Source organism: Melanostigma gelatinosum (genome assembly GCF_949748355.1).
Source record: "Melanostigma gelatinosum genome assembly, chromosome: 13".
Lineage (NCBI taxonomy): Eukaryota > Metazoa > Chordata > Actinopteri > Perciformes > Zoarcidae > Melanostigma > Melanostigma gelatinosum.
The window spans coordinates 16,089,747-16,107,790 of record NC_136646.1 but is presented as its reverse complement, the minus strand read 5'-3'; the positions used below and the strand labels follow the sequence as shown (position 1 = coordinate 16,107,790).

At 48.8% G+C, this 18,044-nt stretch overlaps 1 protein-coding gene across 2 annotated transcripts; it reads right to left on the bottom strand.

Annotated features, from left to right (window-relative positions):
- Positions 1-1,942: 1,942 nt before the first annotated feature.
- On the bottom strand, positions 1,943-17,539 carry LOC306786495 (transcription factor MafG; the record flags this gene model as incomplete). 2 transcript variants are annotated; one of them, XM_079281282.1, is made up of 3 exons in its annotated part: positions 17,436-17,539; positions 2,478-2,550; positions 1,943-2,395 (listed from the first exon to the last, which is right to left on the bottom strand). In XM_079281282.1, the coding sequence occupies exons 2-3, from the start codon at positions 2,511-2,513 to the stop codon at positions 1,943-1,945; spliced, it is 489 nt and encodes a 162-aa protein (XP_079137408.1). In that variant the 5' UTR covers positions 2,514-2,550; positions 17,436-17,539. The 2 variants fall into 2 exon arrangements, with proteins under 2 accessions (XP_079137408.1, XP_079137407.1); XM_079281281.1 differs by lacking the exon at positions 17,436-17,539 and having other exon boundaries at positions 2,478-2,630.
- Between the last annotated feature and the right edge of the window lie 505 nt (positions 17,540-18,044).

The following is an 18,044-nucleotide window of genomic DNA, read 5'->3' as shown; positions in this document are numbered from 1 at the left end:
GCCATCCCTGCTTCTCTCTCTCTCTCTCTCTCTCGTCTAGAATGGATTGTTCATTTGTTTTTAGAGAGTGACCTGTTTTGTCCTGAGCAAAACAAGCAGAAGCTTAGTGCATACGAACCCTCAGCCGAATTCTACCGCCTTTAATCTGAAGACCAGTGGGTGCATCTCCACGCCTGATGCTGCGCCGTGATTGGCCGGTTACCCTTTAAGTTCATTGACGCAATCTGATCGCTGTAGACATTTGGAGGGGGGGGGGGGGGAACAAACACTGTTAACTTCACATTTAGTCCGTCAAAAGCGAAATTTGAAAAGGTTATTAATGTCTCTTCCCTTAATTAAGATCTAAACCAGTTAAGTGGCTGGAATGGATACGACAATGAAGTCCCATTATTTTACGGGGGTTACAGAGGATGTGTTTCCGAGGGCATCCAAGCACCAGGTGCAACCAATTACACAGCTTCAGGTAGAAGTCACTAATGCCATTTCACCCGATCACAGTCTCACATGGCTCAATGTGGTGAACTTCTTGACGACAACATGAACAAGCGGAGGATATCACAGATGCCAATACGCACAAAGACAATTGACCTTGTTTACACCACCTAGTTTAGCTCTACAGATTTGATTTAAAATAGCACAGCGTTGACATCTATACAGTGACGACACTGCCGACTTGTCACTTTACACATCACGTCACGCGCTACCCCACAGTACGCGCCTAGTCACTAGAAAAAAGCTATCAGACTTCAATAGTAAGCCACTTTCGGTACAATTGCAAATGTCACAGGACTTTTTTTTTCATGTTTTTTTTATTATCTGTATTTCTATAAACGATGGAAGGTAATCTACCTAGTAATAAAAACCAAGAACTCAACATTAGACAAAGTTTTCTACACCTTAACAATTCAAAACAGTAAAGCTTGTGTAAAGATTTTTTTTTTTTGGAAATATCCCGACGGCCCTGTCAACAAGTAATTACAAAAAAAAAAAAAAAAATGCAACATATATCTTTTAAACAAAGCAACCGGAACATATTTTCTCTATGAGCAAAAAAAAAAAAATGATGTTTCAAAAATGTTTGTGGATATCAGCGCCCCCACAAAACAAGAGGATATTACTGTTATAACATTCAGGTATTGAAGAATCTTGTCATATTGGAATGGCACTCAGCTCTGGACCATCGTCGTTAAGAACTGCTGATTCATTTTTAACATTTCCACTTAACCATAAATACGCAAGACCTCTTTGTATTTTCAGTGCATACATTATTATTGCATCTACCAGTCATATTGATAATGACAAGTGCGTTAAAGCCGGTCACAGATAAACCAGAAATGAATGCTAGATTCGGGAGCACTATTTCACGCTTATAGTCTCGACAGACTAACCGACAAAAAAAAACAAAATCACAATTTTGACTCAGTTACTAGTTTTGGGTTAGTCAGGCTGTTATGAAGACATCTGTAGCATTCACTCCGTTTGATATTTATCCAAATTCAAGTCAGTGCATAATAACAGGCAAAGGGGTCAGGGCTTTAACGTCTCAACTGGATGACTTGACCTGTTTGTGAGACTCTACAAGGAAAAAATCTCAAGAGCTCAGTTTTAAGGACACGGACACATTAACCAAAAATAAACAAGATGTTAACAGTCGGAATTCTGCTTTGTACTTTTTGCACCCAATATTGCCTTATTAAGTATTTGTAACAACGATATGCTTTCTAAGTGGAACGTGTCAGTATTGCCAATACCGCTCTTCAACAACCAACTGCGACGTCCTAAACCTCACAGTTAAAGCACGACGTGTCTGTAGACTGGTACAGACTGCTGAGTCATCCTTTGGGAGTGAATTTGGGAAAACTTACATCGGCGATCCTTTGGCATGTTACAATGCACTGACTAGTTTAGTCTTGGAAAATCTTCCTCCCGCCCTTTTCTGCTACTACGACCTAGCCCCCGTTTTGGATTTGATGATGGTGATGACGCTGGTGGCAGCTACTTTACCGGGGATGAGGGGCCCTATGACTGAGGCCATGGGGCCCCTGGCTGAGGTGACGGGGTGGCGGGCCACAGTCCTAGCGAAGCTCTGGAGGGCCTCGTACTTTGAGCGCAGAGCGTCCAGCTCCACCTTCATGCTGGCGTTCTCAGTGGCCAGCTTGTCCACTTCCTGCTGCAGCTGAGCCTTCTGCTTCTCCAGCTCCTCCTTCTGGGTGACGCGCTTCACCCGGCAGCTGGCGGCGTAGCCGCGGTTCTTCAGGGTGCGTCGCCGCTGCTTCAGCTGAATGATCTCTTCCTTCGTCAGGCCCCGTAGATGCTGGTTCAGCTCCCGCACCGACATGGTCACCAGCTCGTCGTCTGTCAGGCTGGTGCCATTTTCTCCCGGCTCCCGCTTCACCTGTGGATCAGTAGGTGATGGTCTTTATATCAGCATTGAACATTGGTTCCTTCACAATTTACTCTCGTCGCAGGTCAATTACCTTCAAGGCCTTGTTTCCCTTGTTTGTGGTAGTCATGCCACGAGAGCCGCGTCCACCTGTGCTGCTGGTTGGTCTGTGGGTAAGAAGAGTCACCATCAGCATATAGAACAAACGAAGAAAAAGATTGGAGGAACATCTCTGTGAAATGCACAACTATGTCTCTTCTGTCAAAGATGCGGCAGCATGACATCGTCCTTCAAACACACGAGGCACAAAGTGGGTCAAGGATGACCTTGCAAGCGATGCAGATTGCGCTCAGCGAGTGGTATCTGGACTATCACTGTGAACAAAGACCTCCGGCGGTATTCCCATTCCGCCGTAGATTTCTCACTTGAATCCTGCACTGAGTGTTGAGACACAAGGAGGATGGCATTTAGTTGGCTGGCAGCAATTTCAATTCAATTTCAGTCACTTCTGTAGAGCGGGAAACAGCAGGGGATGCAGATTGGAGTGAAAACAAAGCTGTCAGCCTTTCTTCTGTACATACAACCACAGCTAACGTGTGTATGTATGTATGTATGTATGTATGTATGTGTGTATGTATGTGTGTATATTGTGGCAACCCCAGAGGGGTAGTGATAGAGGGACGATATTGCATGACATGGAGGCGGAGCCCCCATGTCAGGGAATGGAAAAGAGCGCCAAACCACCATCAGCCCAACAAGCAACACCTGAGGAGGAGAGACGAGGGAGCGACCACACCCTATCAGAGGAGGAGGAGGGGACTACAAAAGGGCCCAGGAAACAGGAAACCGGGAGAGAGTAGGAGTAGAAGAAGAAGAAGAAGTAGCCTGATCAACGAACCCCTTGGAAAAGACTGCCTTACCCCTGGATCACCCTGGAACGTCTGACTACCCGCCCGGCTCACGACCCCTGCCTGTACGACTACCCTGCTCCTGCCCGCGCCCTGGACCGTCTGAGGAATACCCGTTGTGCCCCGACCCGTGGAATTGGACACCGACCCTCCCTCTGGAAAGCGGACATTGTGTGCTTGAGTGTCTATCCTACCTCTTTCCACTCTCTACCTTCAGTAAAAGCCTCACTTGAACCGTTTATCTGCCGACTGGTTGTGTTTATTGGTCAGTGTTGTCGTGAAACCCCCTGTCCACCCCGGGGGCTGTCACAATTTGGTGGAGAATGTGGGCACAACCCGGTTCTGGCAACGCTGACCGATAGACCAACCGACCCAGTAAGCATGGCCACCCCGGTGCCATTTCAAGAGCTGCTAGCGGGGCTAATCGCTAGCAACCAAGAAACCCAAAAGCGCCACGAACAAGCCATGCAAGTACAAATGCAAATCCTCCAATCCCAGCAGCAACAACAATACCAACAGCAAATACAAATGGAGAAATATATGGAATTGCAAACAGAACGCGCGGATGCCATGCAAAGCGAAATCAAGGGCATGTTACAAAACCAACAGGAGCAACATACCGTGGAGAAAGCCAATCCAGCGCGCTTCATGCTCAAACAAACGGCAGCTGACGATGTTGAAGTTTTTTTTCAAATATTCCAGACAACGGCACTCCGGGAAAAATGGCCCGAAGAGCACTGGGCAGAGTTAATAGCCCCCTTTTTGATCAATGAAACGCAAGTAACGTATCAGGACTTAGAGCGCGCTGGAAAAGTTGACTTCCGGGTTTTGAAAGCGGAAGCGTTACAGCGATGCGGGGTCACGCTGTTCTTAAAGGCACAGCGATTTCATGAATGGTCATATGACGCCTCACTTTCTCCGCGAGCCCAGATGCATGAGATCAAAAGGATTACGACGGCCTGGCTACACGCAGAGCCAACAGAGGTGTCGCCCACCGATCGCGTGGTCATGGACAAATACATCAGATCACTCCCGTATGAGGCAAAAAAATTGGCAGGCCAGAGAAACCCCCGCAACATCGAGGACCTGGTGGAAATAATGGAGGGTTACCAAGCAGCACAAGCTTTAGTGCGTGGGGGAAGAAACCAGACATTAGAGGGGCCCACCCGCAAAGGAAAAATTAAAACTGAGGAAAATAAATATGTGTCTCCCTCCTTCCCCCCAGGCTTTCCCCGACGTCGGCCGGCGTTTGGACAGGAAGAGAGGAGGTGCTACAACTGCGGCGAGATCGGGCACATCGCCTGGGAATGCCCTCACCGCCAGGACGCACCCATGCCCACGGCCAGTGAGGGGAGTCGCCCATGCGGCTTGATTACAGGATGCTGGGCCACTCACGAGGACCACATGCCCCTCACCCCTGTCAAAGTCAACGGCCGCGACGCCTCAGCGATGGTGGACTCCGGGAGCGCCATTACATTGGTGAGACCCACGTATGCTCAGTACCCGCTCCTAACAGGCACCCGAGCGGTCACGTGCATCCATGGGGAGACCCGCGAATACCCCACCACCGCCCTAGAGATCTACACGACAAGGGGTAGATACATCGGCACTGCAGGAGTCGTGGAAGGACTCCCCGTAGAGGTGCTCGTCGGCCGAGACCTGCCCGTGTTCCAGGAGCTTTGGCGCAGCCTGGTGGTGAAACAAGGTACGACCCCTCCCCGAAAGTACAAAAAGAAAGCCATCTGTGGGCTGGGGGAGGAGATCTCCACCGATCCCCTATCGGAAGGAGTCGCCAGTGCCGTGGCCCGGGCGTTGGTGGAGGCCACCCAACCCAACCCCGATGACGTCTATGCCACAGCCATCGAGAACGACGGACCCTCCAGCCCCAGTGAGCCCGAAGGAGAGGCGCCGCCCATCCCCGAGGAAGCAGATACCCCCTCCCTCGACGAAGAGGAGCTGGCCGGGCTGTTTCCCCAGGACCCGGAGGAGCCCATCTTACCCGGGCCCCTCACAGGGAGGTTTGGGACGGCCCAGTTGGAGGACCCCAACCTAGCCAACGCCCTTCGGCAGGTGGCCGCCGTAGACGGACGACCACTGGACGGGGTAAGAGACCTCCCTCCCACACATTTTTCCATATATAACGGGCTCCTATACCAGGTAGTAATGAGGGACGGGGCCCCCCTCAGGTTGTTACTGGTGCCACGTCCTTTTATACCCTCTGTCCTACAGTTAGCCCACTCCCATCTCCTAGGTGCCCATCTAGGAGTGGAGAAAACCCTGGAAAGGGTGAGGGCCAGGTTCCACTGGCCCGGAATAAAAAAGGCCGTCGAAGATTACTGCCGGAGCTGCCCCGAATGTCAACAAGTGGCCCCACAACCCCATCACAGAAACCCGCTGGTGCCCCTGCCGATCATCACCGTCCCCTTCAGCAGGATCGGGATGGACCTAGTGGGGCCACTACCCAAGACCAACAGGGGACACAGGTACATCCTGGTTATTGTTGATTACGCCACCCGGTATCCCGAAGCCATCCCCCTACGCTCTATGGCCACCAAGGGCATAGCAAGGGAGCTGGTGATGTTGTTTTCCAGGGTCGGAATACCGGAGGAGATTCTCACCGACCAAGGGACCCCGTTCATGTCTAGGATCATGAAGGACCTGTGTGGCATGCTGAAGGTGACACAACTGAGGACGTCGGTGTATCACCCCCAAACGGACGGCCTAGTAGAGAGATTCAACCAGACACTAAAAAAAATGCTGAAAAAGACCATGGACCAGGACGGTAAGAATTGGGACCAACTGCTGCCATTCCTTATGTTCTCCATCAGAGAGGTGCCCCAGGCGTCTACAGGATTCTCACCCTTCGAGCTCCTGTACGGTCGCCGACCCCGGGGACTACTCGACCTGGCCAAGGAAGCCTGGGAACACCAACCCTCCCCCTACCGCACCATGGTGGACCACGTCGAGGAGATGAGGGTGAGGATGGCATCACTCTGGCCCATAGTCCGAGAACACATGGCCGAGGCACAGGCGGCCCAAGCCCGCGTGTACAACCGGGGAACACAACCCCGAGTGTTTAACCCAGGGGATCGGGTGTTGGTCCTGGTGCCCACGGCGGAATGTAAGTTTTTAGCCCGATGGAGGGGACCGTATGAAGTGATGGAAAGATTGGGGCCGGTAAACTACCGAGTCAGGCAACCAGGTCGAAGGCACCCAACGAAGATTTATCATGTTAACCTTCTCAAGAAATGGGTGAGTAGGGATGCCATGCTCTGTTTCTCTCTCTCTACACCCCCAGGAAAAACAGAGCCAGTCGAGGTACCCGTGGGAGAAGAGTTGACCCCCCGGCAGAAGCAGGACGTCCGGGAACTGGTGGATCGGTTCCGAGACGTGTTCTCCCCGGACCCCGGATACACCACACTGGTGCAACACCGGATAATCACCGAGCCCGGGAAGAAGGTAAAACTAAGGCCGTACCGCATCCCCGAAGCCCGCCGGGGGGCGATAGAGCGAGAGGTACAGAGTATGCTGGAGGCAGACATCATCGAACCCTCGACTAGCGAGTGGTGCAGCCCTATAGTGTTGGTTCCGAAACCAGATGGCTCAGTCAGATTCTGCAATGATTTTAGACAGCTCAACGCCATCTCAAAATTTGATGCCTACCCGATGCCCAGGGTGGACGAAATGATAGAGCGCATCGGGAGGGCCAGATACATAACCACCCTCGACTTGACTAAAGGCTACTGGCAAGTGGCAGTGGCCCCCGAAGACAGGGAAAAAACGGCCTTCACTACTCCCATGGGCCTGTACCACTATAAGAGGCTGCCGTTCGGTCTCCACGGAGCCCCCCCCACGTACCAGAGACTGATGGACCAGGTACTTCGTCCCCATCGAGAATACGCGGCAGCCTATCTGGACGACATCGTCGTACACGGGGAGGAATGGGGGGCTCACCTCCAAAGACTGGAAGCAGTCCTGAAAGCTCTGCGAGGGGCGGGGCTGACAGCCAACCCCAAGAAATGTCGCCTCGGCCTCCGGGAAGCTGACTACCTGGGGTACACCATCGGCCGCGGCTGCGTCAAGCCCCAGGTAGGGAAAGTCGAGGCGATCCGGGAGTGGCCCCGCCCCCGCACAAAGAAACAGGTACGAGCATTCATTGGGCTAGCTAGCTACTACCGACGTTTTGTTCCCCAGTTCTCTGCCCTTGCAGCGCCCCTGACGGACCTAACCAAAAACCGGCTGCCAGATCGGATCGTCTGGACGGCAGAGACCGAGGACGCCTTCGAGAAGCTGAAGGAAGCCCTTTGTTCCGAACCAGTGCTGGTGACCCCGGACTTTACCCAACCGTTGGTGGTACAGACGGATGCCTCCGAGACCGGGGTGGGTGCCGTCCTGTCCCAGCTGAGGGATGGAGAGGAGCACCCAATCACATACGTAAGCAGAAAACTATTACCTAGAGAAACAAGATACGCCACGGTCGAGAAGGAATGTTTGGCCATCAAATGGGCGCTGGGGGAATTGAAGTACTATCTGCTGGGACGGCACTTTACCCTGGTCACGGACCACGCCCCCCTGGTATGGATGTCTAGAGCGAAAGACAATAACGCCAGGGTCACCCGCTGGTTTTTATCCCTTCAGCCGTATGCTTTCTCTGTTGTCCACAGATCCGGGGCCGCTCATGGAAACGCGGACGCCCTGTCAAGACGGGACGCCCTAGGTTCCTGGAGCAGTCCTCCCCCCAGGTCGGATTTAAGGGGGGGGGTATGTGGCAGCCGGAGGGGCAACCCCAGAGGGGTAGTGATAGAGGGACGATATTGCATGACATGGAGGCGGAGCCCCCATGTCAGGGAATGGAAAAGAGCGCCAAACCACCATCAGCCCAACAAGCAACACCTGAGGAGGAGAGACGAGGGAGCGACCACACCCTATCAGAGGAGGAGGAGGGGACTACAAAAGGGCCCAGGAAACAGGAAACCGGGAGAGAGTAGGAGTAGAAGAAGAAGAAGAAGTAGCCTGATCAACGAACCCCTTGGAAAAGACTGCCTTACCCCTGGATCACCCTGGAACGTCTGACTACCCGCCCGGCTCACGACCCCTGCCTGTACGACTACCCTGCTCCTGCCCGCGCCCTGGACCGTCTGAGGAATACCCGTTGTGCCCCGACCCGTGGAATTGGACACCGACCCTCCCTCTGGAAAGCGGACATTGTGTGCTTGAGTGTCTATCCTACCTCTTTCCACTCTCTACCTTCAGTAAAAGCCTCACTTGAACCGTTTATCTGCCGACTGGTTGTGTTTATTGGTCAGTGTTGTCGTGAAACCCCCTGTCCACCCCGGGGGCTGTCACAATATATATATATATACACACACACACACACACACACACACACACACACACACACACACACACACACACACACACACACACACACACACACACACACACACACACACACACACACACACACACACACACACACATACATACATACATACATACATACATACATACATACACACACACATACATATATATATATCTCACACACAGAGGGACACGGGGGCAGGCTTTCATCTGCTGCCCGAGCTACCCAGTCTAGACGGTCACACCTGTCTAGATTTGTCTGGTGTTGCGACTACAGTATAATCCCATAAAATCAATGAAAAAAAAGGGGGGATATGCTGTAACTACTGCAGAGCCTCAGCTAGCACCCGGAACAACAGGGCTGCACTGCAGTTTATTGTGTCCTGTCAGTGCTGAGGGAACACCGAGAGGAAGCTGTGCAGATGAGAAGTCTAACCGACTAGTGTAAAGACGGCCAGAAGGCCGGGTGCCTTCCACACACACACCAAGTTGTGGCCCTGGGTGCTTTACACTACACACAGTAAATGCTGGGTCAGCGACACAGGCACCCAGCCAGCACATTGCCTTAGTAAGCTGATTTACACACACAGCACCAAGCAGTGTGTTTTGTACTGAGCAGATAAACCAACGCGTGTGGGTTCTTACAACTTTTTTTAGGGTCAAAATGGGAAACAAAAGAATTCCCCCCCAAAAAAGAAACTAGTGCATGTGTTTATAGCAGACACGCCAACTAAGATAGTCCTCATGTATATGCATGATGTGTGCAGAGAAGCTCAGTGAGGGGAGGGAGGAAAAGAAGAAGATGAGTCGTAGCTCTGAAGTGCAGTAAGACGGGCTATTTCCATGGCAACAAAAGGGAGGGTGCTACAGGTGGACCGGTCACCTGAGCCAAACAGGCAGAGACAGACGCTTGTTAAAAATGACCTGAATACGACACTATCACACAGGCTGTGGGACATAACATGAGGTCGGACTGTGACTCGCATTCTTGATGCTTTCACTTCAAAAGAAAAAAAGTCCTCTGGCTCCTCGTGAAAAAACGGCAATATTTCTCTCTGCTGTAAAGATGCCCGTAATAATAATAATAATACAAAAAAAAAAAAAGAAAGCCTTTCACGTTCCGCGGAGGACTTTTTAAACGAGATACTTTCATCCCCGTTGGGCTTGGCTATGAATAGCAGACTGATAGTAACACCTACCTTTCACTGGCCTTTGTGGCGACTCATTTCCAGTAAGCATTCTGGACCACAGATGCAAAACATAATGGGATAATGGCCTGCCTGATGATGCACAGATAATGGACAAATAGACGGGAAAGTACTCCGCTAATAGCTACCGGGGATGAGTCGGAAAAAAAAGGCTGCTTCTTCCAAATTTCATATAAGCCTATCATTTTACCCCTCAGCATTGTTCAACCAATCAACCAACCAGTGGGGATCTTAAAATGTAGAGAGGTGGCGGTGGCACATTGTCCGGGGCTGAAGTGGTGTTTTTTTCTGTCACACAGCTGTGTAGGGTAACATAGTAGGCATCGGCTTGGCTTGGCATGGCTGAGAGCTCACCATATGACACTTTTTGGAATGATTGAGCCCAGTGCTCCAACCCCTCCAGCACAGGCTGCTACCAACAGACGGCTACCAATGACAGGGCATGGCAGCGCAACACAGACAAGGTCCGATGCACAGCTGCTCCCTTCCACCACCAGGCATGTCATACCTCACGGAGACAAAGAGGCACACAGACACACACGGATGGCAAAAAAGGCCGTCTTAAGAGTCGCAATCGAGGACACCAGACACCGATGTCTTCCTCGCACACCTCTTAATGATTTCACATCTTTTGTGTGTGTGTGTCGGTGTGTCTGGCACAAAAAATAAAGCTAGCAGGAGACGAAAGCTGAAGCCTTGGGGCACGGGGGGGGGGGGGGGGGCTGTAGAGGTGTAGGGAGCGAGTGCAAGGCGACGCGTGTGTCTTTTTGTAGGTGCTTGCTGAATTTTTATGAATCGCCCCGGAAGAACGCTGACAAATCAGAGCTGATTGCTTGTGGAGGAGAGACATCACACCCACAGGAAATAGAAAAATCGCTGAGTGTGGTCACCCGGAGAAAGAAGAAGAAGAAGGAGGGAGAGACGGAGAGAGAGTGGGGAAAGAGGGTGAGAAGAAAGAGAGGGAGAGAAAGAGAGAGAGAGCAAACAGCCTTGTGAAAAATGCACGCTCGACACATTTAGAGGAGCTTGAGAAGAACATGTTGAGAAAAAAATAAATAAAATGTACTGATCTCAGCAAGGACCAAAACCAAGGTTCCAATTAGGAAGTTGTGAAGTTGAACTAACACGACGAGAACAACCCAGCCAACCTTCAGAAAGCTGTCTGTGTTCATGTAGATCTATAGAGGGCAGCGCGCCAAGGTGGGGTCGGCTTAGGTTGAGACTTGGGGGGGGGGGGGGACTCTGGTGGGATAAATGCTGATGTGACATGATAGGTCCGGCCTTGAGCCTGTGTCATGCTTTAATGATCTCATCCCCACCACAGGATCTCTCCGGGGGGCTGCCAAGGATGGACAGTGGACACCATTAGCTCGGGGACCCTTTGTTGAGGGGGAGCCGAGGCTACAGCACCGCGTCCCCTGATGAATATTTATCACCGTCGCTCACCGCCCGAGGTGGGGGTGTGTGGGAGACAGGGGGGCTGAATAAAGATGCTCAGGTGATTCTTCAAGGATACAGCCAAGGCTCCTCCATCAACGGCTGTCTTAAAATGGCGGCAGAGGGGGGGGGGAGGGGATATCTGGTACTGTGTGTGGGGGGGGGGGCATGCGTGGTGGTTCAGGGCTGCAGGGAGAGAGCCGGCTCCACTTGACAGCGGTGTAACGAGATTATCAGGGCCATAAGAGCAAAAAAAAAAAAAAAACTCAGCAACCCGCCTCGGAATCCAGATTACACCAGCGGCCTGCTCTCTGCATACTAAACACGGCCGGGGACGACTAACGGGCACCGGCGTGACAGCGGATCGCATATCACTAAAACCAATCAAGTGCACGTGTATCCTCAACCACACACATACATTTAGACTTGTCATGACCCATTGGTGAAAATAAGCGTCCGAGGCACATAGTGCTGGCAGTCTGCTAATGAAGTGAATACAACTAGACGGTGGAGGTGCATGCTGATGAAAGCACGGGCAGCTGGATATCATCTCACACCAAACAACGCATTTCACTCCAAAAAGAGCACAATGTGGCTCGTACGGCTATAGCTTAAGATGTCTCTGCTCTGCTGTGACCGGCCCAGATATGTAAAGGTTTGTAATGACTCATCCTTTTTTTTTTTTTGCTAAACCTTGCACATCTTAGACGATTTAACAGCACACAAACAAAAGAAGGGAGCTGGATGTGAACCCGGTGTGATCACCTCTTCAGTTTCCCTCTGATCAATAATGGATGAGACTCGCAGCCTCTCGCTCCATTATCGCGCGGACTTTACACAGGAAACAGAACGACGATAACCACCAAGATGCTGAAGAGCACGTGATGAGATAAAGAGTGTAAAAAATAAATAAAAAATGGATGACATGTCAGCACGTTCTAATCCAGCTTGTGCTTATCTGTTCCCTTGTCCACTTGCTCTTTCAGGGCCAACATTTTCACCCTGTTTGCCATAAATAGCCGCCCTCGACACTCCACGCCTGATCAGAGACACTACTTTTTACTCCCTCCCATCTAATTCGGAGTGGAAAACGATAGTCTTAATATTCAGATCTAATCATTCTTCCCTTCAAGCTGAGTGAAGTCAATTATCAACCGAGCGGCATATGTTGGGCGCCGTTTAACCGCAAATTAAAAATCGGACTCCTCTGATAGCTCTGGAAGAGTTTAGTGGAAGACTGGTGTGTAAACTTGTGTGTGTGTGTGTGTGGGGTGGGTCTGTGTGAGAGAAAAAGGTACGATGGGGAAGAGGGGAGGGAAGCTATTAACTACTAAGTATTCAGAGCGTGAAATAAGAGTGACAAAAAGAGGGAGAGGGGAAATCATTCAGCGGCTTTCAGAGGGGAATGTGATACGCTTGTAGTAGAGGGGAAACACTGAGCCCGATGCTTTTGACCGGGGAAGGTTCGGGGGGGCGACGCTAAAATAGCAGTTAACCAAAATCCTATGACCCTGGAGAATAAAGTACAGCATAACCATTTACATAAGGGCTATTTAAGTGCTCGTACCGGGAAGTTGGTTGACCTAAAGATTCATTATCCGCTGAGTTACAGAAGTCTCTTTCCTAATGTAAGTCTATGGGGGGAAAAGTGTCTTTGGGACCAACAGCATTACAAGACAGACCATAAAGTAATTAAACATTTTGGCCACTATAAAAGAAAAATGTCTTTAGGTTATGTTGTTTCCTGGTGCAAAAATACATTCAATCATATTGTGTTCGATGGACGCCATAAGATGATGTGCTATGATAAACACTGGCTCCTATATGGAAGCTATATGTATGTTATACCACGCATGAGCTACATTGATGTCTGGGAAAACATGAATCACCGCCCTAAAGGAACGCTGTCGTTTCTCAAGTCACTGATAACGTGGAGCTCATTTTAAAAGGGACTGGTGTTCGACCGGTTTTGCGTTCACCAGCGTTTCGATACATACAGAATCTATTTCCAGGCTCGGTATAGCTGGTGTTTACTCTCAGAGCTGCTCTGTTAGTACAAGCGGTGTGACGGGAGAGGAGAGACTTCATTGGCTTTGCAGAGTATCTGCCTGGAGGACGTGATTAAACAGGAAGAGAACAGCTCTTGATACTTCGGCCTTGCACTGGCAGAGGAAGTGAGGAGTTGCAGGCAACCCACACACACACACACACACACACACACTGGCAATACACCCGGCAGCTTCACTGCACTGGTTGCATACACACGTTACAGTAAATGCATATTGCATTGACCCGACAGCAGCGAGGCAGCCTCCGCAGCACAGCAGGCCAAACCAGAGCGGTTCAGCACATTCTAGGCTTATGTTAGTCAAAGTTAAACAACACTGTGGAATAATTCAAGCCTTTGACTGGTGCTCTGATTTGGGGTAGATTCTCTTCAATTAAAAAACACACACTTTCTGTGATAAGGCCATCAAACAAACAAGAGCTCAGCAGCATCACCGAATTAAAACGCAAAACAAATTCATCATCTGTGGGGTCCCAGTGGAGTGCTTTGATTCATAGTTATTACCTGGACTAAGTAACACAGATGCTAATTTCTATTAATAACATTGCCACCGCTCGGTTCAAATTATGGCGAGTGATTGATGATGTCATGCCAGCAGGATATTTGATGGAGCCTAAAAAATAAAAAATGAATTAAAGATATTACAATTGCGTCACTCCAGAGTGCAGTCTGAATTAATAATCTTGAAGTAGCAATGTTAACTCAGGTGCTCGATGTAACCCTCCTCTCAGCTCCTCCTGTATTCTAGCCTGAGCGTAAGATTCAGTAAAATGTTTTTCATTTGTTGTAAATAAATACCTCACATTTATGAATTCAGGCTATTGTCAATGGCTCTGCTGGAGACAGTCATAAGATATTGGCTTGAAAGAGCGAGTAATAGATAAATATGAATGCTGGATCCTGTTGCATGTAGAGCATAATTTAATCAGGTAGAGTACTAATAGCTGTCTAATGATGTGCCTGAGTTCCTTTCAAATGTGGGTTATACACTGCTTATCTTAGAACAAGGTCTCGCTATCTTTAACCTCTTTTTTTTTTTATAAAATTGTACACACATTCTGCCAAGAACATATCAGAACTCCAAGTCTCCCAAAAACTCTCAAACAAATGCACGGAAACTGACCGTTTTCTTCCCTCGCCTTATCCACTAGCTTAATTTCACCTCTTACACAAATACGGGGTACGGGTTTAAATCGCTTGTTTTTTTTTTACGTCAGTTCAAACATTAAAATCAGACACAATTAAAAAGAAGTAGGTTATGAAAACCAGCAGCCAGTGCACGGCTCCGCGCTTATGCTCTCCATGTTCTATCCGATATTGGATAAGCTAAAGTGATGAACACACAGAAGAGAGCAGTAATGAACACGCCAAGTCTGACTCAAGTTCCACACAGAAAAATCATCAAACACGCTCGCATACTCTGCCTGGATGAAAGTATTACTTTGAGAAGAGTGGCGCGGGCATATCGCAATGCTAAGCAATCATAATCCGCACTACACTTGCAAGAGGTTTCATCACCAATATTGCAAAAAAATAAAAAAAGGGGGGGGGGGTGGAGGGAGAAAGAAAACTATATTGATCTTTTTCTCCCTTCCTTCCAGGCATTCCCATTTCCCCATGCAGCTTAAGCAGCACTTTTGTGGACAGAAATCCCACATTTGTGTTCCTTTCTGGAGGCTATCAATTGTCCTGAATAGGCGGAACTATTCCCAAAGGCACAGCTGTTGTTGGCCATACAGACGGTGTTGGTGACCAGACTGTATTCTGTGTAAAAAAAAAAAAAAAACAACAAAAAAAAAAATCTTGCCTCATGTTTCATCAACCTCAAATATCCTCCACCGCCATGCCCAGCCTGAGAAACACCACTGGGTATACGAGCCGTGCACTCGCTTCATTCACCCTCTATTTGTATCCCATGCCTTGTTTCATCTCCGCTACCTCAACGCAAGAGATGATAAATCTCAGCAGCTGATCTCCATCCACTGCCGGGCCCCATCGGGCTCTTACATGGCCCCCCCCCATCTGTTCTGGTTACCTGCAGAGAAAAAAAGGGCAGGGGATGGGCATTACGCTTGATTGCAAAAAGCCAAGCTTTTCTGATGTAGCGCTGGCCCCGTCTCTGCTATAAACACACTTCAATGCCCCGCTCGCATGAGCAGAGATGATGAAACAAGTGGGAGATCGGTGCAAGAATTGAGCAACTTCTATGTGTTTTAGCCCCTCTGCCTGTGATGCTCAACAGTTTCCAAGGTGACTTTTCTAAATTGCACAGAGATTCTCCATGGATAACTCATTACCTGCCCCTCCATAAGCGTGCACTCTAACAGGCAGCACATTTAATCACACACACACACACACACACAAGGGCATCTGCCTACCCCAAAATCAAGACATAAAAGTGTTATACTGTATAGTATTCAGTCTTTTAAATAACAAATATATAAAAAAGGCATTTGCAGCACGCCCCAAAATACATATTTCATATAGCAGCATTGTGTACCTTCACCAGTTTTTAACTTCCCATCATTACAAATGACCCAATTTAAAGCACTCATTGCATAACTCCATTACACCAACACAGGCATAATATATTGCTTATTATGCTTCTTTTTTTTGTAAATGGATTTGACATCGCAGTTGCCATATCAGCACTTAGTCTGAATGTACTCACAGCCCTGGTTTGTTGATGTACATCATGACAGCGCTGCAATAAAATGCCCATTCTCAGCTGCACGTATACGAGGCTGTTATTGACAAATGCATGATGGTCATCACTTGATGCTCACGCGCTGGATGACCGACTAGATCAGCACCATTTCGATCCGTCTCCTTAATCATACGGCGGCTTCGCTGATAAACATCGACCCTCATCCACCGAGCAGACCTTTGTCCGGTGGTACCATGTCTCGGGGTGGATTCGGAGAACGTCTAAATGCATCATTGTGATGATTCAGCACGATAAGGAGAATAATAAATACCCGCTGCTTGTTTGTTGGTGATGATAATAAAACAATACTGTGGTTAACTGGCTGTGATATTAGAGCCAAGGGCGGCGGGTTTTTGGCACTGCCATTGTTACAATGTAACCAGTGGTTAAATTAATTGTCACTTCAGGTGAACCAATTCAATGCAAAAAACGATGGTATATTTTGGAAGCATTTCCCAAAAAACTGATTAAATCATGCATTTTAAAAAGCTGCATAAAAAGCACAACACGCTCAGATTTTAGACTGAAATGTCATGAGGGGAAAAATGTTGAAAAACCAACCTGATCTCGCGCTAAACCGCTGCCTCGGCTCGCTCTTGCTCCTTTTTTTCTTTTTTTTGCACAACGAGGTGATGAAGCAGCAGGTTTGAACAGCAAAGAAGCGCATGAGTTGACAAACCCAACCAAGAAGCGCCGTGAGAGACAGCGCGTGGACACCTTTTGGCATAAAAGTGTTTTATCTCAGGAGCAACCTAGCTGCACAGGTTTTTTTTTTACATTCCGCGACTCTCTGTCCCCCCCCCACCAAAAAAAACCTCTCACCGCCGTCTCGTGAAAGTGGCGAACAACTGCCCGCCTACAAACAAGCAGGCGAGGAAATCCCCGTGCTCAGCCTTCCTACTATAACGGTCGCAATTCAGCATCACGAGCAATTCCTCGTTTTAAGCGCAAACCTGCTGGCCGCTGCGCTTCATCAAACACCCAAAATATGAATGACATCTTTTATATTCGCTGCTCGTGAGCTTCATGTGTACAAAAAGCTTAGCTGCCATCTCAGCATAGAAGCCCCTCCAACCGCCGTCGGTTACCAGCAGGCTACACACGCATTTCCGGTAGTACGCTTTCAAAATAAAACCACAATACGTGTGAGAACATGCGTGTTAATAGCTTGAGTAATGCGGGCGCTCTTATTTTGAAATCTAAGGTCTGGTATAAATCCGGCCAGCTTGACGAGGATATATGTAAGACGCTAGGTATGCTAACCCGTGAAGCTAGTAGCCGCCGCCAGCTTGTCAGCGGCGAGTCGAAGGCATGCACACTCAGCATAACAACACCGACTCTGTTTGGTTTACAAACCCACCTGACTTTAAAAAAAATGACGCTCTCTGAAGTTGTTGCCGTCAAGTTCCTCTTCTCACACCGTCACGACGGTGACCACACATCTAGAGGCGCAGTCAAAATTTTCGGTTTCACTGACGAGAAGCGACAGCGCTTCCAAATGCCAGCTCGTGCCTTGTTGATTCCTTTCTCTTGTATCGGAGCCAGACATCATCGTGTTTGGTCACGTGCCTCCATTCATGAAGGATATTCTTACCTCACAAGAAACAAAAACATTTTAACCTAAAACACACCCTCTATTGTTACATCGGAGCTGCTAATAACCGTTAGGTGACTGGCAAACGGTACTGCTGGGAAATAACGCATTCAAACACACAATTCACATCCACAAAATCTTATTTTTTATATTTATTTATAAAATGTTTGGAAAACATCCTCACTTTCATTGCATCATAAAATCTACAACTTAGCACATTATGCAAGGAAGTTTTAACATAATTAAAAATGAAAGACTGACACAGAGTGTAGAGTTTTTAACAAAACATGGACTTTAAGTATTTCTTTACTGAAGTCAAAGGTAAAGCCGTGTGCTTCGTTTGTGGAGAACAAGTCGCAGTGTTGAAGGATTGCA